This window comes from Colletes gigas, unplaced genomic scaffold, assembly GCF_013123115.1.
Source record: "Colletes gigas isolate AHSC1104 unplaced genomic scaffold, ASM1312311v1 Colletes_gigas_Sc00015, whole genome shotgun sequence".
Lineage (NCBI taxonomy): Eukaryota > Metazoa > Arthropoda > Insecta > Hymenoptera > Colletidae > Colletes > Colletes gigas.
The window spans coordinates 5877647-5901972 of NW_025106644.1; the positions used below are offsets into that span (position 1 = coordinate 5877647).

A 24326-nucleotide genomic window follows, 5' to 3' on the forward strand; every position below is an offset into this window, starting at 1 on the left:
ACACACTTGAATTAAACGTACCAGTTCAAAAGCAAAATATACGTTCGAAGAAATTAAAGACGACTGCTTTGAAAATTACGATTAAGTCTAATAATTTGACGACTAAAGTTCTCGAATAAAACGTAACATAATAAAATTAATGATTTTCTTTTAGTTAATAAGGTTATACCAACAATATCGATTGTTATAGGAACAGATAAGGTAGTTGCTTGTTATTGTTGTACATAACTGCGATCGATGAGTATTGCACGATTTATAAATAATCGTACATAACGATTATATGATTCATATATTATTGTACGTGAGTATAGAGGGCATAGTCTATTAAACTAATTCTATGAAACAGCAAAACAATATTTATGGGATAATTATCGATAAAAAGGACTTTTTTTATCTAGATAATGATTGACTGTGGAGGAGAGAGAGCCTCTGATGATCCAGTCAAGTTTCGGGACGACGAAACGGGACTTTCAGTTTCCTTTGGACCTCCGCGAGAACAACATCGTAAGCGTAACGGTTGCGCTGATACGCGCGTGAAAGTTTTTGTCTCTCAAGCGTTCAGCCATTATCGTACATGCTGTCAATTTCCAACAAGGAGAGGACGAGAGAGACATAGGTATTTTACCATAGACAAAGCAATTGAAATTTAGCGCTAATTATAATATATATCGAATTTTTAATCAACATATAAAATTGTTCTCCTAAATTCTTTCGTGTAAAAAAATTGCTGAATATGCTTTTTCTTTTTAACTTCCTTCTGGTTTTTGAAATAGTAAATGTCATTAGACGTAATCAGAAAATGTTAATTATTAATGGATTTTGCTTTTAATTAAACTTAAAGAAAGCATGTAATATAATGGTTTCTTTTGCGTAAACAAATTATCTAGTACAGTAAAAATGATAAAATTTTATCATTTGTACGATTGTAATTATCGTTAAATATCTATATAGATCGTTTAATTAAATTGTAATAGACAATTATGTTTCGATCATATTTGCAATTTCAACTATTAAATCCTCAATATCTCATTGTTAAACTTTGAACACGAAGATACGAAAGAGCCGATCAAAGTTCACAGTTTCGAAAATAATTTTATCAAGCAAGAATTAAATTTACTATATTTTTTTGTAGAGGAAGAAAGTATAAGACAACTATTTTGAGTTTGAAATGGAGGGGACCGAATGGCCGATTAAAGAAGAAGTTAAATAATATATTTATCGAGAACTGCGGTGCGAGTATGTTGCGCGACCCTCTGCGGTGACGAGGGTTGCGAAACGAAGCGCGTCTCGATAGGATGGCCATATGTTAGAGTCGAAGGACGAGGATATAAGAACACGAGACGATCAATGGTCCCACGAGTCATCGTGCCGCGGGTCGAAAAGTCAGGGTCTGTCCCAGAGTCGATCTTTCTCAACCACTCTGTGCGTCCTCCGGAGGAATTCTGGTCGTTCACTTTCATGATCTGTTGATCTTCGCTCTTTCGTAGCTTAAATCGGTCATTTCGTCTTACTGTCGCGCTTCACCTGATCGAAAATCGTTACAATAACGCCAAAATTCGGTTATTGGTCCTTGCCAAAATTTATGTACCAGTAATTGATGTTCTAGCAAAAAAGGTTTCAATAATAGTGAATAATTCCGTTATTTTGAAACATTTTTATTGTTAAAAAATTGGAAAACAATGTTAATAGTTTAAAAATCTATTACCTTCCCAAGCTTTACCTATTTTTAGACACTTTAGGGTAGCGTCTCGCCTTAAGAATTTAAAGCAATTACGTACGCTTATTAAAACAAGCAGTTGTTCAAGGTGTATGTACTGATCGGTGGAAGGGGAATGATGAAAGTAAACGTAGGCGCCATATAATTTAACTTTGCTCTGTTGATTGTTGTTTCAAAGTAACGGTGACTTCTTGCCGCGTTACTGTTCATTGTTTTAGCCAAAAACGATATATCCATTGCCACATTTCGTATTACATAATTGGCGCTTGATCGTTAACCGATTTCATTTGCGTGTATTGTATTATTGTTCGATGACAAAAAGCACGTATGTATGCATGTATGTTCAAGCACAGGCCAGCGAACTGATGTAATCCTCGACTAGGCCGTTGATTACCGTACAGCAATTGTTATTTTTCTACTTTCTCCGGAGGAAAAGAAAAATCTATATTGCCCCATAGACATAATAAATAGCCAGCTGCGTGTAATTTACATAGCTATTCGACTGAGCGTACCGTGAATTTGCATGTATGAAAGTTGTGCTTCGCCCGGGGCTGTTTTACCTTTCTTTGCCTTCAAAAGAAAATCATAACATTCGTACGGTACCGTATAAATCTCTCATTTACATACCGTCGACCTCAAAATTGATTTTACACCGGAGTGTAATTTTAGTAATGTTTTTGAGGTGGAGGCAGGTCTGTTAGATTAGAAATTTATTCATGACACCTTCGGCGCCGTGAAACTAATCTCGAGAATCTGTTTTGGCGACTGTGACAGATGCGGGGATCGAGCATTTATTTTCTTCTTGCCACAGGGCGGCTTCTTTTCACAGGACGGCCCTGAATGAGTACCAGTGAAAGTTTGCGAGCAAAATATTTTTCGCGACTTCGTTTCGTGGACCATTCGTACTATCTTCCTATAAGATAAATTTCTACGAGTTTTGTACGCTCCGGTCTCTTCTTTTTAATTTTCTATTTCAAAGTGCTCAACATTCTCAGTCGAATAACAATGTATTTTAATCGATTGTATAGAAGTAAGCAACGAATCGTATATTAAATTAATTTCTACCGATTCGACGCGAAGACTCTTCAATTGTATGATGTGTTTTGTATGTAACTACTGTAGATATATCTCTGCGCGATATCGAGCTTCTGGCTCGAGTTGCATTCTTCTCCAAGCACAGGACTTTTGTAACGTCAATCGACATTCCAGGGTGTACCATATAATACGTGAACATCGAGGAGCGGGCTGTAGCGACGTGAAAGTGGTCGGCTGGAAGTGGCGGAATGCGGAGTGCTGGGCGCTACGGCGTGCACGCTGATCCATGGTACTAGTTAATTGGAGTACCACACTTACCTGTAACTCGTGAACCAAACGGGCTACTTTGGCACATCGTACCATGCTCATCGGATGTCCGACTTTGCAACGTATTGCTAATTCTTTTTAGACCGTCCTAAAATACATTCCCTAATAGCAAAGATAGTATTTCATAATTTTTTTATAGCTCAGAGTCAATCTTACAAAACTTAATTTCAAATGTACCACACTTCTACGATCTTTATATTGCAATAGAAAATGTAATTGTTGATTTAATTTCGCAATAGTACAGATAGTATTAATTTTTTTTATAGCTCATAGTCAATTTTACAAAACTCAATTTCAATGTATCAGTACACTACACTTCTACGATCCTTACATTGCAATAGAAAATGTAATTGTTGATTTAATTTCGCAATAGTACAGATAGTATTTCTTAATTTTTTTTATAGCTCAGAGTCAATCTTACAAAACTTAATTTCAAATGTACCACACTTCTACGATCCTTCTATTGCAATAGAAAATGTAATTGTTGATATAATTTCGCAATAGACTTAACAATGGTTACGGCTACGTTATATGCGGTTTAATTAGGGTGTAGTTATAATTACAGTCAATCGTTTCATAATGTATCATGTTCTGTAATAAGTCACACGCTTGCGAAGTAACCGATTACAAATTGCGCGGTTAATTTTCACTCTATGGCGAGATAACATCTATGAGTCTTTTAAGAGGCATTATTACCGAAACATAACATTACCCTACATTCTTGTCAGTCTGTGAGGAATGTCCTGGATAACGTAATACCCGTTTCACGTTGTCCAATTTGTTACGTGAACATGACGAATGTGAAAGCGACCTTGAAACATGGATCATCCACCGCATCAATACTAAACGGCTCGTCAGATAAATATCTGGTTAAACAGAAATCGGACGATCGTAGTGTAGAATATTTCGATGAAAAATTCTGATGCGTTAGTTCGCCCGATGAGTTGAGACACGCAACGAATTATAATTACAAATCGTTAGAATAACGAAAAAACTGCTTATAAATTCGTGTGAAATTCAAACGGGAAAAGATGATTCAATCTCCTACGATTTGAACACTTTTTTCCAACATGTTCATTCATTAATGCAACGTGTATGACATGCATGTAAATTTTCGAGGAATTACAGCAGAGGATCAGAGCGTCTGTCCTGAATCTCGATTACGCCACTAAAAGTGTTAGTCTTGAATATGGAAGAAGGAACGGACAAGGCGAGAATACAATAATATCGATTACGACACTTGTAATTTCGTGCGAAGACAAAGGTGGAGGAAAACCAAGGAGTTTAAAACTTAAGAGAAGACACGTTCTTTTACAACGCGGAAACGATTGATCTTTAGACCTACATTCGGTGCTAGTTTGTATCGCGAGCTGGCAAACATCCTGCATAAGATAGTCTAATGTTATCCTTTCTTCCAGCCCTACCGTTGTATCGAGAAGCCAAAAAGGGATGATGAGATGTCGGTGAGAATCGAGGAACCTAAGAATGAAAGCGCGCGGCATTTAGTCCGCTGCTGAGCATTCTACAAGAGCATGCAGCGGTGGTTACTGGCCCTAGACGAACCTGCATCTAACCCATGCGGTAACACCGTCATCAACCATCAATCATCCAGGTTTTGTACTTCTCGTAAAACATGGTATCTCTGAACGCTCGTCATTAGAAGTTCTATTCCAGCGCCGCAGTCGCGACGACCTTGGCAGTTTCACCTGGGAACCAGAACAGCCCCGACGATGATGGTGTAAAGTTAGCTTTGCGTCTACCGAACGAGCGATACGTTTGCAATCCCGACAGTCTGTACGCCGTGCCGAGAACAGACTTGCACGAAGCAGAATGGTAAAGGGTGTTACTCTGAGCAATGTACTATTGCATCGGTATAGTCTAACAGCGTATAAATTCTACAGGATAGAGCCCGACTCGATAGACGCTGAAGTTTCAAGATTCGTGGCCGGCTCGTCAACAACCACAACGCGAAACAATCTAAGAAAATGTTGCCGGACTTCGACCAGTTCTGGCTATTCCAGCCACTCTCCGCCATTGTCCGCTGGCTCTTACTCTTGTTATGCATCGGCAGTCCCTGGTCAGGGCATTTTCCGGGCTGTGCCTATAACGATGAAAGACCAGTTCGGTGGAGGGCTTGCTGTAATTCACGAGAGCGAGGCGATCCCGCGTCCCATTTGGCCGTCTGCGTTTCCTAGCCCGCGTGAACTTCATCAGAACGATGAAAACCCCGAATACGATGGTGAGCGTCGACAGCGACATTATCTTACGCTTGGCGAACGCCTCGAGATTAACAAGCCATGATTTTACGATTCACGATAGCTTTGTACGCGTGCTGCGGATGCGGTTGCGCGTATGCATATTCGTACTGCGATTGGGATTATGAAAACTCTGCAGGCACATCGGCGCGCGACGTCCTCCTCGAGTTATCCCGAACGCTGAACTCTGTGATAGAAGGCGAGACCGCTATGACGTCGGAGGAAATCCTGCATAGCATCTCGCAGAAAGTTGCTCAAGGAATCGGTTTGAAAGGAGGGATCTACGAGTACGTTTATCATAACTCGTCGTTCATACCCGGCAAGACATCGTTCGTAAGCGACAAGAACTCGTCGTTGTTGAGCTGTAACAATAGAATCTCGTCGACGAGAATCAATCCGGTAAATTCTAAGCTCTACGGTAACGTACGGCATTTTTACGTACATAACCCGGCATGGTTCACCTGTTTGAACTCCTGCGAACATGCTCACGGATTTTTATCATCGTCGAAGGTTGAGGAACGCGTCGGGACAGCGAACAACGAGCCAGAAAAGAAAGGAAGCCCGTCAGCTGTGTTTTTGGTAGATGATCATTGCCAAGAAACTACTCTCGGATCGGCATCGCAAAGAAATAGAAACATTTCCGGTTCGCGCATTTGCAAATGTTTGAGCCGTTTAAGTCATAACGTTAAAGAACCGCAGAACGCATTCGCGACCTGTTGCGTTGGCGTTGATGCGAAAAAGACTATCGTAACGAACGGCGAAACAAAGCAAAATCGAAATAGGCTCGTTCACAGCGAACCGGAATACGTGACGGTGAGTCCATGAAATATACATATGTACAAGGTAGAGAATAATTATTGTTCTTTGGTTAGATTTGTTTCTCATTCTTTGTGAGCGATATAGTAAGTTAGTCTCCGCAATGTAAATGTAACCAACCCATTAAGACCGATGTTTCAGCAGCTGGAGTGCAGCGACGGTGGTTCATCCAGCGAAGGCATAATCGTTTCGTCCGGTAAAAGTAACTGGGACCATCATATACGAGGGTTCGCCGGAGACTTAGACTTCACGTTGGACGTTTCTCGTGCCGAACGATTGGGCAGAGCGATCGCGAAAGCGAAACGAAAGCGACAATGGTGTAGGGTTCTAACCGCCTTCTTCGGACTAGTCTTCTTCGTTTTAAGTGTCGTCGTTGTCTCGTTGTCCGTGACAAGAGGTCGTAAAGTATTTGGAAGCATGTGAGACAATATGCTAACGAGTTAGTGAAGTGATATAATTGGAGATAGTCGCCTAATGACCCTGAGTAATCAATACTTTTTGTCCCGAGTATAATTTAATCGTTCAGTCAGGACGGTCTCACGACGGCTATTGTAAAAAAAACGCTGACTGATATACTCTCGCTTTATGTATTTCTCAGTACCTTATACAGTTAAGTGAAATTAGCAGGATTCAAATCCTGTTAACAATATGTGGCTGTGACCATGTTCTTATGTACGAATACTAATATACGATATATGCCCTAATAAAGCCATGTCAAATATTGAATCTATGAAAATTATACGATTCAAAATTTGAATAAATAAAGGAGAAACATTTACCCCTTATATTACTTTATAATGAACCACGTTTATAATATTGCATATTTCCGGTTTCGCAGTAACCGACGAAAAAAGGTAAAAATAGGGATTAGTAAAGAAATGCATCTAAAGAGTAGAGTACTGCAATTTTTGACGAGAATTTGCAGAATATTTTCTCGTTAGACGACGCAAATTATTACGAGTTACCAAGTATGTAATTAGTAATCTGCGCATGCGTACAGAAACTGTAAGCATACAACAGTACCTAACAGTGACGATGGTTGACGTTAAGTAGAATTTGATAAACGGTCGAAATTACAGTGACAAACCGATAAATTCAAAACTCTTTCGTCATAACTGTATTAATTTAGCTCTCATTCTCTTTTATCTAAAAGAATACGGATTAGTACAAAGTTAAAAATCAAATCCAAGCTACTTGTTCGTGATTGAAATTTAGAGGTTATATCTCCATTTGTTCCTTATATTTAGATTTTGAATAATCATAAAGAAGAGATATAATTCTTTTGACTTAAGGTAAGACTCAAGCATGGTTAATTAATAAATAAATAAATAATAATTTACCATGCACCATTTTAGGGTTTCTAATAAATTATCCTAAGATGGTATGTGTTCCATGCATAGCTATACCTATACTACTTATTATAATGAGATTCCTGATACAGCCAATATTGTTGAAATTATGGCAATTTAAAGGTAAACAAAAGGAGGTAGCCTCGGACGAACAAGTTCCACAATTGGTAAAAGAATGCACGAACGGAGTATGTACGTTATCTTGGAAAAAGGGCCAAGATGTTAAAAAAGAAAATTAAACACGGTTTGCATAAATTTAATTTAATTATCTATAGTTGCCGATATAACACTACTCTTATTTTCTATATGTATTGTAAACGTTCTTTGAAAATATAATAAAATTAAAATTCTGTATAATTACAAACGTACATTCCGACTAGATAGTTGTTATTCGTTTGTTTTGTATGTAAAATAGTTGACGAATAAAATTTAAATACGAAACAAGTTACACGGAACATCGATGCTTTTGTGAATTATTTAGAGTTAGTATGCGAAGTAAATAATTCATAAATTAAAAAGGTATTTTGGCACATAGACATACATATGTACATACATAAAATGCTTAATTTTTATTTAAAAACTTCAATTCTACTTTAACATATTTAAAGACAACAGATTATATATTGTACGATATACATGAACCCTTTGCGAAACTTTATCAAACTTATTTTTATTTCAAATTTTTTTTTATACTATGTGTAGAAAAAAACTTTTGCTCGAGACTATTAGAATCTTAAATTATTTTAATACGCGTAACTATTTGTAAATGCTATTCCCTAATTCAACGCTTAACAAATGATCTCACATTTTCGAGGAATTTTTTATATCCTTGTGTAGTATACTCACGATTAAAAGCCACAGTACAATAACTATTTTACTTACACTCGTACACGATATTTAACTATAAGAATACTTTCTAAATGATATTACGTAGTATAAAATATATTATAAATGTCATATCTTCGATAAACTTGAAGCTTTAGAGGACAATAGAAAAAGGGTGCCTTGTTCATTATTTCAAAATACATTACATATCACTTAACAAATACTCGAGAGTCTGTAAAATATTCTTAACTTTTAATGAACATTTCGAAGTTCAACTTCAAACACAAGTGTACTGTTGCCGGGAATAACGGGCGGCGAACCCTTTGCTCCATACCTACAACATATGTTATTTATAAGAAATCATATATAAACATAATCCTAAGTGTATCAATACACTTGGGATTTTATATAGTGAATGAGATAATACGTACGCCATAGCCGGAGGTATTGTAACACGCCGTTTTCCACCGACTCTCATTCCCGCGATGCCAACATCCCATCCTTTAATCACTTCACCTTTTCCAAGTCTGAATTTGAAACCCTCTCCTTGCATCGTCGAGTCAAATTTCTTTCCATTCTTCAAACGACCTACGTAATATACAGACACAAACTTTCCAGCTTTTGCAGGCGTACCATTACCTATTTTTAATTCCTCTACTTGAACTCCTCCTTCTACTATTCTTTTCTTCTGATCGCTTTGAACATTCTTATCGTTTGATTGCCTTTGCTCTTCTTTGCTTTTTTTTTGTTGTTTGTGTTGCTGTTCATGCTTTGCTTCTTTTCCATTTAATAATTTTTTCTGCTGTTGCTGTTGGCGTTTATTCTTTTTATCTTTTTGCTGAAGCTTTACAACCTTTTCTTCTTCGTCTTCCTCATCTTCTTCTTCCTCCTCCTCCTCATCTTCTTCGCTATCCTCTTCTTCGACTTGATTTACTTCATCCCCTTCTTCTAAATCATCCGTTTCGCTTTCCTCGTTAAGACCATCTAGTTCTATATCTTCTTCGTCCGAGGACTCTGCTTCAGGTTCTTGTCTAGGACGTTTTGCATTCTTTTTCTGACTCAAAGAATCCTTAGCTTTTCTCTTTGATTGTTTATCGACAAGTTGCGGCGCTTCTTCGTCATCCTCTTCCTCTTCCAATTCATCCAAATCCAAATCCTCGTCGGGTATCAGATATCCAGTTAAATGCACATGACCATGACCGTTACACGTAAATGCTATTTTAGTTCCCTCTTGAAAATTCAAATCAAGCGGTACCTGCCATGTTGCACTTTTTATCAAGCTACACAGCAGGTAATTTCTATTATCGTAGCACAACATTACTTGTACCAAATTGTCATCTACAACAAATAATAATATTACTTAAGAAATTAAGGAAAAAAAAATACAAAATATAAGTTATAAATAAAATGATTCTATATGATTTTATTTAAAACTTAAAGAAGACTTTGTGTAAGTCGTGACAACGAATCCAGTATGTTCGAACAATTACTACTTTTATACATACATCAAATAATTTTTAAAATAACGTTAAACTGATTTTTACCGGCTGTAGTGAGATCTAAGCTCGCCATAGACACGTGGAATGATTTTTCAACGATCTGCGTGTACCGTTTATTCGGTTCTATTATCAAACCTAAAAAGAATTAGAAAATTAATACGCTTGTACGTTAACGACTCCATCGTAATTTTATGTTTTTCAAATGTACGATCGTTTTTCACGACCACATGGCGACGCCATTCTAAACATTTCATTGCCGGCAAATTTTGGATAACCGATAATATATAATTTAATTCGTACTGGTTTTTACTTACCCCAAAACATCGTGGCTAATATAATTACTTAACTTTCGTTTGAATAAAATAAGACTATTAACAATTAAAATCCTAAAATATGTAAAACCGATATATATATATATATATATATAAGTAAGTGTGTCCGTGTGTAAATGTATATATATATATATATATATAGTGTCTATACTTGGATATGTACACGAGGTACAATAAGCTATATAAATCAGGTACTCCTTATGGTCTCGCGCCAACTTGCCGAACAACTAGAGCCTACCAAAGTCTGCCATACAGTATGCATCGCCGCCTAAACTCGATCTCTAACATGAATTATTTTTTTGCAGATGCAACCCCATATTCTGCGACAACGACGACTATCTCTGCGTATTCCCTCCAGAGGGCTACAGAGGGTATAGTAACGGGTAACGGATTATGATAACGAGACAGTAGCATTTGTCAACAGTGATGTAAGATTTAAAGAATTCTTGAGTGTTGTCCGTGGTGGTGTGAATAACCTTAGCTTGCCATAATTCTTACAATTTTGGGTAGTTTCGTACAAGATTTGAGGAAGCGGATCGTTTTCATGGAAAACTGCCCCATTGCATACACACTCTTAAACACAGCTACGTGAACGCGAACTTCGTTGAATCGCAATTGTGGGGAGTCAAGAAAAAAGACGTTAGCCTTCCCTTCGCGTTCTCGAAACAGGTGATATCCGGTTTTAATTTAATTTTTAAAATAAACGAGAAGATCGAAGGAACTGCGATTCTTTCTATCTTTTAAGTTTATTAATCTAGGTTATAAGATGAAACTTTGATTCCATCTATCTCTCTTCGAGTCTCCGAGTCGTAGACGTTAGAAAACAACATCCGTTTCTGCTATTTGGCGTTGTAATATGAATTCGTAACTTCTATTTTTCTTTATTAGCCTGTTTAATAAACTTTCTTTGATCATTTTTCCAATTTAAAAGTATGCGCCATTTTACGAGCGATTGTACCACCATCTACGGCAGAGCGGCCAAGTTTGTCGAGAAATAGTTGGCGCCTCCGCCGCTAGATGGGGCGTCCGGTCCTACTTTCAAAAAGAGTATTTTTCTGGCGTCGTTATTTCTGTCGCGCGGATTCAATTTCTCCTAAGATGTTGGATGTATCTTATACGATAGATGTGCGATGGCGCGTAGGAGAGACAAACGACGGTAAACGGGGAACGGCGGTTTCCGTTTCGAAGCACGGTCGTCCGGTGGAGTCCTCTCGAGGCTGAAACGGACCGACGATGGTTAGTTCGTTCGATGTTCGTTTACGAATCGAAAGTGCATAAACGGGGGCATAAACTCCCGAGCATTGCATCGGAACGGTAGTCGCAGTTAACGCGCCGCGAATAGCACGTTCGTTACCGGTCCGCTGACCACCGTCAAATTTTACGTATTAACACCGCCACCCCGTCACGGTCGAATATCGTTTCCGGTTTTGGATTCGGTCGCCGGACGAGAAGGTTGCGTTCCGTTGGGTTTCGTGAACCGTGATAACGTTTAAATAACATCGACGAGCGTAAAGTTTTTTCCACATTAAGTCCCCTCGTATATACATGTATATATACGTGTGTGTGTGTGTTTACGGTGAAAGTACGAAACGCATCGAGAACCATGACGGCGCGTCGTGTCATTTAGAAGTGCGCCCACGTTCGCCGTACGAGATCGATAAACGGTAGAGTGTTACTAGAAACGAGCATTCGCTTGCGCACCGGGAACGAACCGCTGGTGTACTCGTTGGAAAAATAGGAAACAATGGCCGTGATGAAAGCAACAACGGAACGTTAACGATAGCGGCGGTGGCGGCGACGGTGGCGGTGGCGAAGGTGCAGAGTGTCGGTACCGGTGTCCGGTGACAGTGATAACGGTGACAATAATTCCCATTCGCGTATCTCACGGATATTGCGACAGCACGGTAAGGTTCGCGGTAAATATTAATTTCAATTTCGTGTTGGTCGTTGACACGAATCGCGTATCGAATCTACGGTCAGGTCCGGATTATTGACGTTCTAGGGCAGACAAACCGTAACGCCGCTAAAAAGGATACGTATCGATTCGAAGAAGATGTGTTCCCCGTACGTGCGTCTCTCTCCGTCGTCCACGACGTCGAACGGAACGATTCGACACGTTTTGCCACGAACGTACGGATACTTGGATCGACGGTGGTTCTCGATACGTTCGGCGTGCTAGCCATACGTTCGAATCTCGCGATTATCCGTGCGTGGTTACCCCGCGCTCTGTTATGGTCGTGTACGAAATATGGCGTGCCAGTTCCACGACACGATCACTTAACACGATCGCCTAATCGATCGTAAGTGAATCGATCGAGCGTGTGTCCTCGCGGTGACTTTTATTTGTTTGTTTTTTTTAGCTGCATTGAAAATGAAAACGCTCGGCGCGAGCGGTCCGTCCGGCGAACGGTAACGGCACGCGAGACGCCAACGGAGTAACCAGAGACGCTCAGACAGAGACAGAGAGAGTGAGAGAGAGAGAGAGAGAGTGAGAGAGGAAAGAAGAAGCCACGATAATGAAGGAGCACGGAAGCAAACTTCCGCCGGAGCAGCCCGCGAAGATTCTCAAGTCACTGTTGAAAAAGCCCGGCCAATCGAAGGCCAGGTCGCAGAAGAACCGTGTGGTGATCAACGAGAAGCTGAACGAGTTCTTCGCCGCTGATTACATAATATTGATAAAGGAGGAATGTTGCGCGGATTACGAGGAGGACTGCGACTGTTGCTGCCAGGAACACGAGCTGATACGGCTGGGGAACTGCAAGGAATGCCGGGCCGAATTGAATTTACGTTTCGGCGTTTCCGATAACGGTCGATACCACGACGTGGACAGGGACGAGGAGATAATACACGGGAACGCGGTCAGGGAGCAGGGTTGCGGCAGCGAGCGGTTCGATTGCGTCGAGCTGCACGTGGAGGACGAGGAGGAGGAGTACGAGGTGGAGGTGGACGCCGATGAGGACGAGGACGAGGACGAGAACGAGGAGGAGGAGGAGCTGGACCTGGACGAGGACAAGGAGGAAGAGGAATCGAACGATCGGTTGTTAGAAGCTCAGACGAAGGATGCAAGAGCCAGGAAGAGACCAGGAAGGGGGAGGATCGACGGGGCGCCGGATAATGGAAATCGAAAGCCGGATGCACGCGAAACGAGCGTCTCTGTCCTCTTGCCACCGACGATATCGCCTCCGCCGCCGCCACCACCTCCACCGCCACCTCCACCACCGCCACCACCTCCCCCAAGACTACCAGGAACGCTGGACGGAACGTCGTCGCCGGTCCCGCGGCCGGAACACCAGCACGAAACTCTCAGCCCGCCAGAGGGCTACAAGGATGTTTACTCAAACGGTGAGCCCTCGCAATCCTCCTTAAACTCTTAACAACTTGTTAATTATCAGATTACAACGAGCACCAGGTGAGTCGCTATGTAGAACGGACGATTTCCCAAGCTTAATTCCTCGAAAGCACTCTCTTGTACCTCTCGTCGATCGATTCGACAAATAAGACGAGTGCACAGTCGATCGTTCGAGAGACTTACATACGTATCCTTGTTAGTTTTTCGTAACCGATATCGAGAGCAAAACAGTCCCGTTTCGACGAGGGAAAAAGCTACCGGATTTAACCGGGCTGCTTTCCCAACTAAAAAACCACCACGGTAGGTGTTATTAAAAATTTAATTGGGTCAATTAGCCTCGTGGAAAGTTTCGCCAACGAGGCTAGCCTTGCACACCAGTCGTTACTTTTCAATTTACGGTGATTCAGAGAATGGAATAAAATAAACGATAATAAATATATTTCAGACTTGATCGGAGACCGCGGTCTGATCGCAAAGGTGTCGGGTTGTCTTTGTCGAAGATCAAGGCGCCGACTTAAGAGGAAAAGCATTATCTCGGAAGCTTGCGGTCGTCTTATCGTTGCCTGTTGCATGGATTTCTCTCGCTTCTCGGAATACAAGCCAGTTGGATTAGTTTGTCGATTACTGGTGCATGGAACCCATTATCCTTCAAACGAGAAAATATTTTCCAACGAGCCGTGCCAGCTCGAGAGAGCTATCGCGAGCGTTCCCATAGACTCGGTTTGTATGGAACGCACGCGGTGGTTAATAATGGATGCTTTCGAACGAGTCGGCATAGTTTTTCCCACGACACGTGTTCGCAAAGTTGGACGACCGACGCGACTGTTCTCGCGGCGACGTACTTGTTATTCTTATTTCGTAATAGAGAAGCATCCACGGAACGTGGACGATGTCTACGTAACGCGTAAACATCGATCGACATGCCTATCGACGTACGCGAACGTTAAAACGATAATTCCCGCGCGCCTACGCTCATCGGAAGCGTGTACAACGTAGCGTGACTCCGGTGTTTTCACGGTACGCAGCAAGGACGAACGCGTGCATTCCTGGGCAAAAAGTGATCACCGTCTCGTGGAATACGCTCGTTGCGTCTCGTTTAATATACACTGCGGTGCATAACTATAGCAACACCCACGTTTTTAACATTTCCGACCTGTAAGAAGATCATTCGAAACAACCAATTATATGGTATGAATAAGCATTGTAAATAATGGATTTTAGGTGAAATTTATTCAAGTTGTCTACTTATATGTCAAGATTTAATCGATAAAGAAAACAATAGAACCGGTTCATTTTTAACACATTACCGACCGATATTAATCGACTTTTTTACCGGCCAACGCTTATCGACCGATAGCCGATTAATCAACCGCTACCGGTCGGTAAAGTGTTAACGCACTTGAAGGGTTTCTGTTGGAATTTTTTTAGTAAACTCGGGAATTATTAACATTTAGAAATCATTAGTTGCAACTACAAAACTCTTGAAGATTATAGTGGTGCTATAGTTATGCTCCACGGTGTACCTTTCACGCGCGCCAGGCCTGTACAGCCCGTTGAAAAATAAATGTTCCCAGAGACTTTGAGATCTCACGCATCGCGTTAAATGTCTAATAAACTATTAATAAACTATACGCTAAAGCCTTATGTAAGCTGGGGACCTCGATAGACGAATAGAAAGTCCGTAAACGTTTTCCTTTTGGTATATCCGAGGGGTCCCGTTTCTCTGCACGAGTGACTAACACGACTTGTGATTTCGCAGATTCGAATATCGAAGGGGAATCGCCGTACGAGCAGGAGAAGGTAGCGGAGAACGACGATGAGAACTCGAAGAAATTGACGGAGCAGTTGCAACGAACTACGTCTACCGGTATATTTACATTCTAGAATTAAGAAAAATATGAAATATCGTGTACGAGTCTGTGGTGTTTGTTTGCAGAGGCGCGTCATCGATATCTCGTGGAGACGATAACCATGACAACGGTCACGGAGCGGCGTATTGTTCGCGAGATCAGTCAAGAAGAAGAACGCGTCGTTCGGCGGGAAGATATCGATCCATCGAACGAGAGGAGAGGCGACAGGAAGAATGTCACCGAGAGGATGGCTTCTCACGACAGTCTTTGCCTCGTCGACGACCGTCAACGAACATTGCCCGGGAAACCAACGAACGGTATGGAACAAGATCAAGACGATCGACTCTCTCAAAATGAAACGCAGTCGGACGCGAAGGAACTCTCTCTCGTGTTCAAACTCGGTAGCTCTTCTCTAGCGACCAACAGCTTGAAACCGAATTCCGCGGTCAGGCAATTGTTTCCAAATCCAAAATTCGTTTCACCGCCTCCTAGCAAGCTGATCTCTTCGACGAGTTCCATCGACGATCCGCAAGACTGTCTCCTTGCACACGCTGGTACAGATAGCTTGCGATTGTTCGACAACGCGAAGAGATCGAAGCTCACAGAGAGCCAAAGCGCAGATTCCTTCGACGAGGACTCGAATCTGATCAGAAGAACGATCGAGAGAAACACGCTGCGCAGAAGTCTGTTCAATAAATACCGGTCGAGCTCGCGGAAGAAGAATCCGCCGTTGAAAAACTTGTCCCTGGAGGAACGAATACGCCAGCTGACCTGCGTGGATCAGGAGGAGGGCGACGCGTGTCCCAATTCGACGGACGTGAACGAATCGGTGGCGGTTCTCGACGTCGACGCCGAATTAGCGGCACGCGCCTCGCCGCTGGAGCAAGAAGCAGCGTTGACGTCGACGAAATCGCTTCTTCAGAGTCAGACTACCGATATGAACGAGATTCCAGCGTCGCAGACTGCTGCAGCAGGGTTCGGTCTATCGTCTGGCGCAACGATGGCGGCGATACCGTCCACGGCGGCGACGTTGCTTGCATCGAACGCGTCTACGACCGTCGCGGTTTCGAATTATCACAAGCAACACTCTCTAGCCAGTGGTTCGAACCCCGCTACGGATCATTCGCACAATCATTCGACTTATAGGAAGCTGACGGACCTGTTCGTGCACAAGAAGAATTCAAACATGCCGGATCTCGGTCTTGGGAACAATGGCAAGAGCAACAACATCGGCAAAGAGTGTCAACAGTCGCGTAACTCTGTCATGAAGACGAATAATTCGGACGCGCGTAGACAGTTCTTGGCGAGTCTGGCGCCATTGTCGTGCGTAACGGTAAACAGCACCGATACTCAGGAAGACTATTACAGACACGATTCTAGGATGATGGCTAACGAAAATCGCGATTCATCGGCTAATTATAACACCATTTCGCCGTACAGTTTGGAAGACATCGAGGCGGCTTTGCGCGAGGACGATCAAAGTTACGTGGGTCCTCCGGATGTTACCAAAGGTACTCCGATGCTCACCAGCAGACCCGACATAGGCGACAACATGTCCGACGAGTTGCTCGCGTTCGTCGAACAGGACAAGTTTAGAACCGAGAGAATAAAACGTCGTTACAACGAGACGGAAGATCATTACATGCCCAAGTTGAATAATGCCAATAGCTACGTGGCTGAGAACAGGCTCGATAGAATCATCGATGGGAAGAGCGACGGGGACGACGGACGACAGCAGTTTGGCGTCGCGCATCGCGACGACGTGAACAGCAACCGTGTGAATAACGAGAACAAGAATCGTGGCCAAGTACAATGCAACGCTGGTCATCGATACGATAACAATAGAGTGAACAAAGACGATAGAAACGGCGGCAACGACGACAACGACGAGGACGACGACGATGAATTGAACGATTATGGGTTCAATCGCAGACCATCGGTAACTGGCATCAAACAACGGCTCTCGAACAGCACTTCCGACGAAACCTTCCATCGAATGGTTCTAGAAACCAACGACGCCGCGGCTGTACCTGGCTCGAACTTTCAATCGCCGTTGCCGAGCTATCAGGAGAACAATTGCGTCAAGATCGACGGTCGAATCGCATTGTACGACGAGACGATCGATGACTCTGTCCCGCATTCGATCATCGGTACCTTGGTCACCGACGACCGCGACGCCAACACCATCAACAGAATAAACACGATGCAGAAACAGATCGACGATATCTATCAAACGATCGTCGAGAACACCAACGTCGCTGCTCAGAGTTCGTTGGAGCACGGTGGTCCCTGCACGGAGGACGCGTACGCGCGACAGCACGCGCAGCTACCAGCCAACCACGATGCAAGCTTCCGTTTCTATCAGGAGCAGAGAAACGGCCAACAATACTTCCAAGAGCAATTGAACGGTGGAAATACCCGAGCACAGCGCGGCGTCGCAGCCGGAGCAGAGGACATCGACGCCGCCAGCGCCCGGCGTCGCGATCCCGTCGTAACGACGCTCTCGAATTATCGGTGCAACATAATGCCCGCCGCGAACACTACGTTGCCCAGCAGCAACGGCAAGTGCTATCGCACCATGTATTTCGTCCCATACAACGGGCTCTCCGATCCAACCTATCAGAACATCCAACGCATTCTACCGGCCCATCCATCTCCAAGTTACGCCAGCCACATCGAACGGTATCCGTACCCTTGCTCGAACAAGAACGATCATCGGCCGCAAACGCAACCCCAGCCACTGCCCGCGTCGCAACAGCAGTTCAAGTATTACCAGTTAGGGAATCGTTCGCTGTCGCCTATATCGAACATCACGCAAACCAACCTTGCTTCACCGGTTCCTTCGGGTTCGATCGGCCACTCGGTGCCCCCCGGGCCCGGAACTTCCCCGCCTTTCGACTCGCGACTCGCTGCGATCTCGTCTCCCAACCCCATCGCGTTGCAACCAGCGCAACAAACCTTGCATCTTCATCTCCACCATCACCAACAGCCGGACGATTTCCGAATTTCCGGCGTAGCCTTCTCGCCGGTCCCCCAAACCGCGAACCATTCCTTGCAAGTCCACCACCATCAGCATCAGCATCATCGACACCATCATCAGCCCACCTTCTATCGATTACCATCGACCATCGCCGCCGCGACGGCACCCTCTTCCTCCTCCTACACCGTGATCGCACCCTCGAGATGCGCCACGTACGCAGGCACCGGGGTTGCGACCACCGAGAGTTCATACCGATTCTATCAAGTGCACCTAGGTCGCACAGTGGTCACACCATCCTCCGAGCTCCAGTCAGCTCAAACGTTCTTGTCCTCCTCCTCCTCTACGATCGCTTCTTGCGCCACCACCTACTCACCCTCGTTGCCAACCTCGTCTTCGTACACGTCCCCCCTCTCCTCGTTGCCCACCGTCACGGTCACCCCTCAACAAACGTCTACCCTAGTGCTTCCAAATCATGTTCCCGAACCTACGCGTGTAGCCAACCAACCCGTTCCCACGCCTTGCACCTCCGCCACCTCGTTGTCCTCCTCGTCCTCCTCGTCCTCCTCGTCTTCCTCGACCTGCTCGTTCTCCTCCTCGTCATCTTCCTCCTGTTCCTCGTCGTCTTCGTTGCAAATCCCTTGCTCCCCCTCGAAGCTACAACAGCAACAAGCTCTCGGGCCCTACGCGGTGATAGAGCGCGGCGTTCCGGAAGGAGCCGCGAGCGCGTCCTCTCACGATCTTCCACAACCAGGAGTTTTGCTCACGTCTAACACTTACGTGGCGCGCAATCCCACAGGCGTGTCTCTGCCAACCCATGCACCGAATTCGGTTTACTATGCGATGAACGTTTAAACACAGTCTTTACTTCGGTAAAGTTTCATATACCAAAGGGTTTCCCGGATACGCGAACGAATGGTCTACGCCTGCGGCATATATGTTTGTATATCGATGCATGGTCATTCATTCCACTCGGGTAAACAGAGTCTACGGTAAACTTACTACGCTAAGTATCCGCCTACGGTTAGAGACCCTTACCCCCCTTCTACGTGCCGTATTGTGTTTGATGGGCCGCGACGCATACGTAATGCGTGTCAAATGGCGTTCCTTTATGGCGATAGCGATGCGACGATCGGTTTTCTGCATCACGGTAGCCCTCGCGTCACGATTAAATTAACTTTCCAACGGCAGCAAAAGAAAATAAGTCTCAGGACCCGGCGCGTTATGCCGCAAAGCAACTTTGTTTCGTCGTGTGTCACACTGGCAACGTGCATACGTTGTCATCGATTCTAGTCACGGTAAAATACGTACGCTAATTAACCACAAGTATAAACCAAAGTACGTTTCAAGACGTTTATGTATGCGTGTAAGTGTATAGCTGACGATTCAAATTTAATTCGATATTTGCGGTGGAATTGATACAGTAATTAGGAATGTCATGGCGAGAAAAGAACAGGTACAATGTGTATCGTGAACCAAAGTTATTTTATTTCGATTAGCGCCACGGTTTCGTACAAAACAAATTACCTTAAATTGTTTCGTTAGAGTGTCTGTAAGAATGCGATACAATCAGTACCGTACGCTCCAGGATTCGTATTTGCTTCAACTTTCGTCGTTTACGTTTGTGCAATATTCTGCCGTCGTCTCTTCCGTTTCCTCTAAGCACTCCCCCCCCCCCTCCCCCACTTATTTCCGTTTTATGCTTACGAGAGAAAGACTAAATGTTCGAAAACCTATCGTTGTAAACGGCAGTACAACGAAAAAGGCGATAACGAAAGAGATAATTGGAAAGATAGGTGACACAGTTAAACAGTATTCCGTATTTTTTGTATTACGAAAACAATACAAGTGTTCAAACGCGAGGATCGAAGGAACCATCCCGCGTCAGGTAGTCGAGATTAATTTGCCCTCTCTATATTTGAAACGTACGGATAGTGTACGTGAAAGCGTATGTACACCGAGATACACGTTTCGTGGTAATCGCTTTGTCCTCTTTTACGGGGAAGCAAAACCATAGAAGTATACATCGTTTCGCAAAAAAAAAAAGAGTATTAGACGATTTGGACAACGGTCGATTTGGGCGTGTGCATTATCCAGGTACATGTGTAATAACAGTGTATCGCAATCGGTACTTGTAGCGACTTAAATATAGAAATGAAGTATCAACGTGTTAGAGTAGAAGAGTAAGATAACATTCGATATCCGAATGTAATCGATTTCAATCCAAAGTTAGATACCAAACATTCATGGTAATAAACGGCCAAATTTAAGAACAAGTTTTACATGTACTATAGTTTAATTAATCATTCAACGATATCACCCGTGAAAAAAGCGAATGTAAATAAAGCTTTAACCACACCACCGTGTTAATCTTTTATGGATGTCCGTAGAAATATGGTTTTCTTGGCGATATAAATAAATTTTTAGAGAATGCATTTAACGGATGTTTCAAAAATTTGGCTATTAAACGCGGAAAGGATCAACATACGTATCGAAGTAGAAATCGTGAGAAATGTATTCATAGGTTCGAATCGTTTTTTAAAACTGATTTATTAAAAAATTCACACTACCAATTTATCAATAAAAACGTCTTACACAATAGTTGAATGTTTTGCAAATGTTTTGTTACGAAAATCGTATGGATGTTCGTAGAATCTCGGTGATTATGCCATTTCTTTCGTGCGATCGTCAAAGTATCAATGCTCGCTGCCATGAATCGATATAAGCGAAACCGGTCATTGCTTATATTTATTCAACGAACGGATCGATGGCTGGAAATGCGTATACTATACATTTATACGGATCTCCATTTATATATAAAATGTCTGTTCCTCATCTTTTTGTGTGAATTTTTTCGTTCAAGTCGAGCACGTATCGAATGCGTCAGAAACGAAAGATGAATTGTACCGATACTCGGATATCGGAACTACCGATCGTCGAAAAATGTTCTTGCATGCACCGTACGATGGAACTCACAGTCTTCGGCTGAATAGCGCTAATAGATTTCAGAGAGGATGTAGGTTCTGCTCTACAAGATGACACATCGTCTTCTTCTCACTGGCTCCGGAGGCTCTAAAGCTGCTAGGATCGCTTCGTCGAACACATTTTTCAAGCCTTTCTGAAATGCGAGAGAATAGGTATTAGAACGATCGATAAACAATCAACCGCGTAAAACAAATTTATAACAGATTTCGTTATACCTGTGTAAGAGCACTGCATTCGACGTATTTCACCGCTTTCAGCTCTTTGGCGAGCTTTTCTCCTTGTTCCGCCGATATAGGTTTCTGTTTATTTTTTGCAAGTTTCTCGATCGTCGCGGCGTCGTCTCGCAAATCGATCTGAGTACCAACCAATAGGAACGGTGTCTTTTGACAATGATGAGTTATCTCTGGAACCCACTGGCAAAAGATTTCTAATTGATTCGTTGGGATGTTTTGCCGTAATGATTACAGACTAACCTAGCGCCAAATTTCACACACATACCTTTTCTTTAACATTTTCGAAAGACGAGGGCGACACGACAGAAAAACAGACAAGAAATACGTCGGTCTGAGGATAGCTTAAAGGACGCAAACGATCGTAATCCTCCTGACCTTTGAAGAAACAATTAGGTGTAATTGAAACTGTACTGGTACAATTATTCGGACATATAGAAGATAATCTATCACGATACGGTTATCAGTAAACTCATTCGGAGGTAGATTAGATTTGTAATAAATTGAAAGAAATTTCCAATTACCAGCTGTATCGAATAATCCTAAAGTATACGGTTCTCCCCCAATCATTACAGTTACGGCATAATTGTCGAATACTGTTGGAACGTATTCAGATGGAAATTTGTTGGTGGTATATGAAATCAACAAACAAGTTTTACCTACTGCACCGTCCCCCACTACGACGCACTTAATTGTCTGCATTTTTCTTGTTCAGCGTTTAATTTTTCTGTACAGAGAAATGAGCAGTATATTACTAAACGAGGCTCTTAGCTCGACAAGAGGAAAGCTTTCTTACACGGGATTACTTGTCAGCCACACGAGATGAATATTTGTCTGATTTCGTTCCATAGTGTTCGGTCTTGGTTTAGTCTCGTCGAGTCTCCGTCAAGTCTCGTTACGTTCCATTACATTCGGTCACGTTCGATCACGTCCCGTAACGTTCGGTCGTGTGTTCCCCGAGCAAAGAAAATTAAATGCATTCTCGTGAAAGTTTCACGGAAATGAATCTTTTCTGCACAAGAAACTAGAATCGCGTCTGACAAATTTCAACGGGAGCCAACCGATTACACACATAGGTTTCCTATGAAATAATTGTGTTTTCAGATCGCCATTTTAGATATTCCGTCAAATATATCAGTTTTTCTTCCTAAGCAATATCATCCAAATATATGGCCAGATACATCCAATTGCATTTTTCACGGTTCAACGTAGTAGAAAGCGTACTGCATCAAGGAATGTAATATATGAAATTTAACCGAAACACTCACGAGTAACTGGGCGTCGACAACACACTTTACTGTCACAAATTTTTCGAATTAGTATAGAAAGTCGACGACTTTGCAATTCAGTGATGCTCTATGTGACCGCCATCTACTATAGTACTTGTTTTAAGCCAATAACCATGCGCCCAATCATTGATGCATTCACTGTACGATCGTTGTCAGGAATGGATCGATGATTGAAACAATTGTTCATTGTTACATTGTTCGTCGTTATTTCATTAGAGCAATGATCGAAAAATTGTAAGATACGTGTAATATTTAATATTGTTAATGTTTTAAACCAGAGGGCACCAATCAAAGGTGCCACATGTGGCGACACTGCAGTCTTAGCATTGCAGCGACATTAGGTGGAGAGGAAAAAAATATTAGCTAATGGTCCGGAGTTTTATATAAAATAGTTTAAATTTACAGTTGATTAGCTCGTATGAAGGTAATTAATTCGTTAAAGTGGACGCTTCTTTCTTTTTCTGTAGATTCTTCGATTGTAGGTCAACCCCATGGATATTGAATTTAGTTTGCCTTCTCTCCGATAGGTGGCGCAACGATACAGTATTTCTACCATTCGCGCGCGTTTGGCGCAGTTGCGATGTGATGCTTGTGATGTGAGGTTTGAAATGGCGGTCAGCTGCGGAGATTCGAGAAAAAAGGCGAATGTGAGGCTTCTTGCTCTTCAAAACTGCTGAATTTCGACTTGCTTCAATCAGTATACGATTTCGAGTCTCGACTGGTCAGGTATTTCCATTTTCTAACGTATGTATACACCATAAATGCATCCTATCGAATTCGTATTTCGATTCGTTTGTGATATGAAATTTGTCTTCGTTGAATTGAACTAGTAGCCTCGTAAGTATAGTTTTATAGCGTTCTCTAAGTACAGAGACATAAAAATATGCTTCCAAGCACGAAAATCTTTGACACGCATTTTTATTAGAGGAATTATTAGAGGAGAACGTTTCTATTTCGTGTCAGTGATTTCGTGTTCACGATAATAAGTGACAGACGAGGTATACGATGATGACGTATTGATATCAAGGTCATCGGACCAGTGAAGATCGAGAAATGGTCAAGAGGTAGGATAAATCGAAATAGTTTCTTTGTAGACAAGACAGTCCTAACTGTTAGCTTTAACTTAGGCTCTGACTAGTCTCCCCACTCTTTCAGCACCTTAGACATATAAGCAAGGTCATTGCGAAGAATTCTTCAGTCTCGTCGTGAATTCGGGAGCGTACAAATGGCCAGAAGTGAACCGGGGGACCGCTGCTGACCTCTGCTGGCCGCTGCTGGTTACTACTGACCATGGCTGACCACTACTGACCACTACTGACCACTACTGACCGGTGATGACCCTCTCCTATTCTATCTTTTGATACCAATTTCGCATAAATAAACTAATTTTGCCTTCCTTGTTTAACTGATGTTGCAATAATATGAATATTTTCTTACTTTTTAGCTGGCCCAATGGTAACTACCTTATCTACTGACAACAAGTAGTAAGTC

General features: G+C 42.7%; 4 protein-coding genes across 12 annotated transcripts; 2 read left to right on the top strand and 2 right to left on the bottom strand.

Annotated features, from left to right (window-relative positions):
• Window positions 1–413: 413 nt before the first annotated feature.
• On the top strand, window positions 414–6924 carry LOC122399789. 4 transcript variants are annotated; one of them, XM_043400749.1, is made up of 8 exons: window positions 414–616; window positions 2927–3041; window positions 4498–4691; window positions 4754–4912; window positions 4981–5318; window positions 5399–5733; window positions 5845–6147; window positions 6292–6924. In XM_043400749.1, the coding sequence occupies exons 3-8, from the start codon at window positions 4612–4614 to the stop codon at window positions 6571–6573; spliced, it is 1497 nt and encodes a 498-aa protein (XP_043256684.1). In that variant the 5' UTR covers window positions 414–616; window positions 2927–3041; window positions 4498–4611; the 3' UTR covers window positions 6574–6924. The 4 variants fall into 4 exon arrangements, with proteins under 4 accessions (XP_043256684.1, XP_043256682.1, XP_043256683.1 ...); XM_043400747.1 differs by having other exon boundaries at window positions 5399–6147; XM_043400748.1 differs by having other exon boundaries at window positions 5399–6147; window positions 6295–6924.
• A 1224-nt stretch (window positions 6925–8148) lies between these two features.
• LOC122399776 (46 kDa FK506-binding nuclear protein) lies at window positions 8149–10199 on the bottom strand. The gene is made up of 4 exons (XM_043400723.1): window positions 10138–10199; window positions 9869–9958; window positions 8756–9662; window positions 8149–8658 (listed from the first exon to the last, which is right to left on the bottom strand). The coding sequence occupies exons 1-4, from the start codon at window positions 10145–10147 to the stop codon at window positions 8577–8579; spliced, it is 1089 nt and encodes a 362-aa protein (XP_043256658.1). The 5' UTR covers window positions 10148–10199; the 3' UTR covers window positions 8149–8576.
• Window positions 10200–10685: 486 nt separating this feature from the next.
• Window positions 10686–20023, top strand: LOC122399704. Of its 4 annotated transcripts, none has more exons than XM_043400585.1 (4): window positions 10686–10824; window positions 12516–13497; window positions 15264–15371; window positions 15441–20023. In XM_043400585.1, exons 2-4 carry the CDS (start codon window positions 12672–12674, stop codon window positions 19184–19186), a joined length of 4680 nt encoding a protein of 1559 aa, XP_043256520.1. In that variant the 5' UTR covers window positions 10686–10824; window positions 12516–12671; the 3' UTR covers window positions 19187–20023. The 4 variants fall into 4 exon arrangements, with proteins under 4 accessions (XP_043256520.1, XP_043256517.1, XP_043256518.1 ...); XM_043400582.1 differs by lacking the exon at window positions 10686–10824 and adding an exon at window positions 11740–12059 and having other exon boundaries at window positions 12158–13497; XM_043400583.1 differs by lacking the exon at window positions 10686–10824 and adding an exon at window positions 12037–12455.
• A 184-nt stretch (window positions 20024–20207) lies between these two features.
• On the bottom strand, window positions 20208–22972 carry LOC122399706 (cdc42 homolog). 3 transcript variants are annotated; one of them, XM_043400588.1, is made up of 5 exons: window positions 22343–22598; window positions 22071–22273; window positions 21815–21924; window positions 21532–21729; window positions 20208–21449 (listed from the first exon to the last, which is right to left on the bottom strand). In XM_043400588.1, exons 2-5 carry the CDS (start codon window positions 22246–22248, stop codon window positions 21360–21362), a joined length of 576 nt encoding a protein of 191 aa, XP_043256523.1. In that variant the 5' UTR covers window positions 22249–22273; window positions 22343–22598; the 3' UTR covers window positions 20208–21359. The 3 variants fall into 3 exon arrangements, with proteins under 3 accessions (XP_043256523.1, XP_043256522.1, XP_043256521.1); XM_043400587.1 differs by lacking the exon at window positions 22343–22598 and adding an exon at window positions 22815–22972 and having other exon boundaries at window positions 20759–21449; XM_043400586.1 differs by lacking the exon at window positions 22343–22598 and adding an exon at window positions 22619–22969 and having other exon boundaries at window positions 20772–21449.
• Window positions 22973–24326: the final 1354 nt, after the last annotated feature.

Excerpts from the sequence above, each read along its gene's own strand:
- LOC122399776 (XM_043400723.1), bottom strand. Across the intron at positions 9,663-9,868 it reads CTTAGATCTCACTACAGCCG|ATGACAATTTGGTACAAGTA; the intron begins GTAAAAATCAGT and ends TATTTGTTGTAG. Across the intron at positions 8,659-8,755 it reads ACAATACCTCCGGCTATGGC|GTATGGAGCAAAGGGTTCGC; the intron begins GTACGTATTATC and ends CATATGTTGTAG.
- LOC122399704 (XM_043400585.1), top strand. The coding sequence starts at position 12,672 with ATGAAGGAGCACGGAAGCAAACTTCCGCCGGAGCAGCCCGCGAAGATT. Across the intron at positions 13,498-15,263 it reads CAAGGATGTTTACTCAAACG|ATTCGAATATCGAAGGGGAA; the intron begins GTGAGCCCTCGC and ends GTGATTTCGCAG. Across the intron at positions 15,372-15,440 it reads GCAACGAACTACGTCTACCG|AGGCGCGTCATCGATATCTC; the intron begins GTATATTTACAT and ends GTTTGTTTGCAG.
- LOC122399706 (XM_043400588.1), bottom strand. The coding sequence starts at position 22,248 with ATGCAGACAATTAAGTGCGTCGTAGTGGGGGACGGTGCAGTAGGTAAA. Across the intron at positions 21,925-22,070 it reads AGGATTATTCGATACAGCTG|GTCAGGAGGATTACGATCGT; the intron begins GTAATTGGAAAT and ends GTTTCTTCAAAG. Across the intron at positions 21,450-21,531 it reads AATGCAGTGCTCTTACACAG|AAAGGCTTGAAAAATGTGTT; the intron begins GTATAACGAAAT and ends CTCGCATTTCAG.
- LOC122399789 (XM_043400747.1), top strand. The coding sequence starts at position 4,612 with ATGCAGCGGTGGTTACTGGCCCTAGACGAACCTGCATCTAACCCATGC. Across the intron at positions 5,319-5,398 it reads TGAAAACCCCGAATACGATG|CTTTGTACGCGTGCTGCGGA; the intron begins GTGAGCGTCGAC and ends GATTCACGATAG. Across the intron at positions 6,148-6,291 it reads GCGAACCGGAATACGTGACG|CAGCTGGAGTGCAGCGACGG; the intron begins GTGAGTCCATGA and ends CCGATGTTTCAG.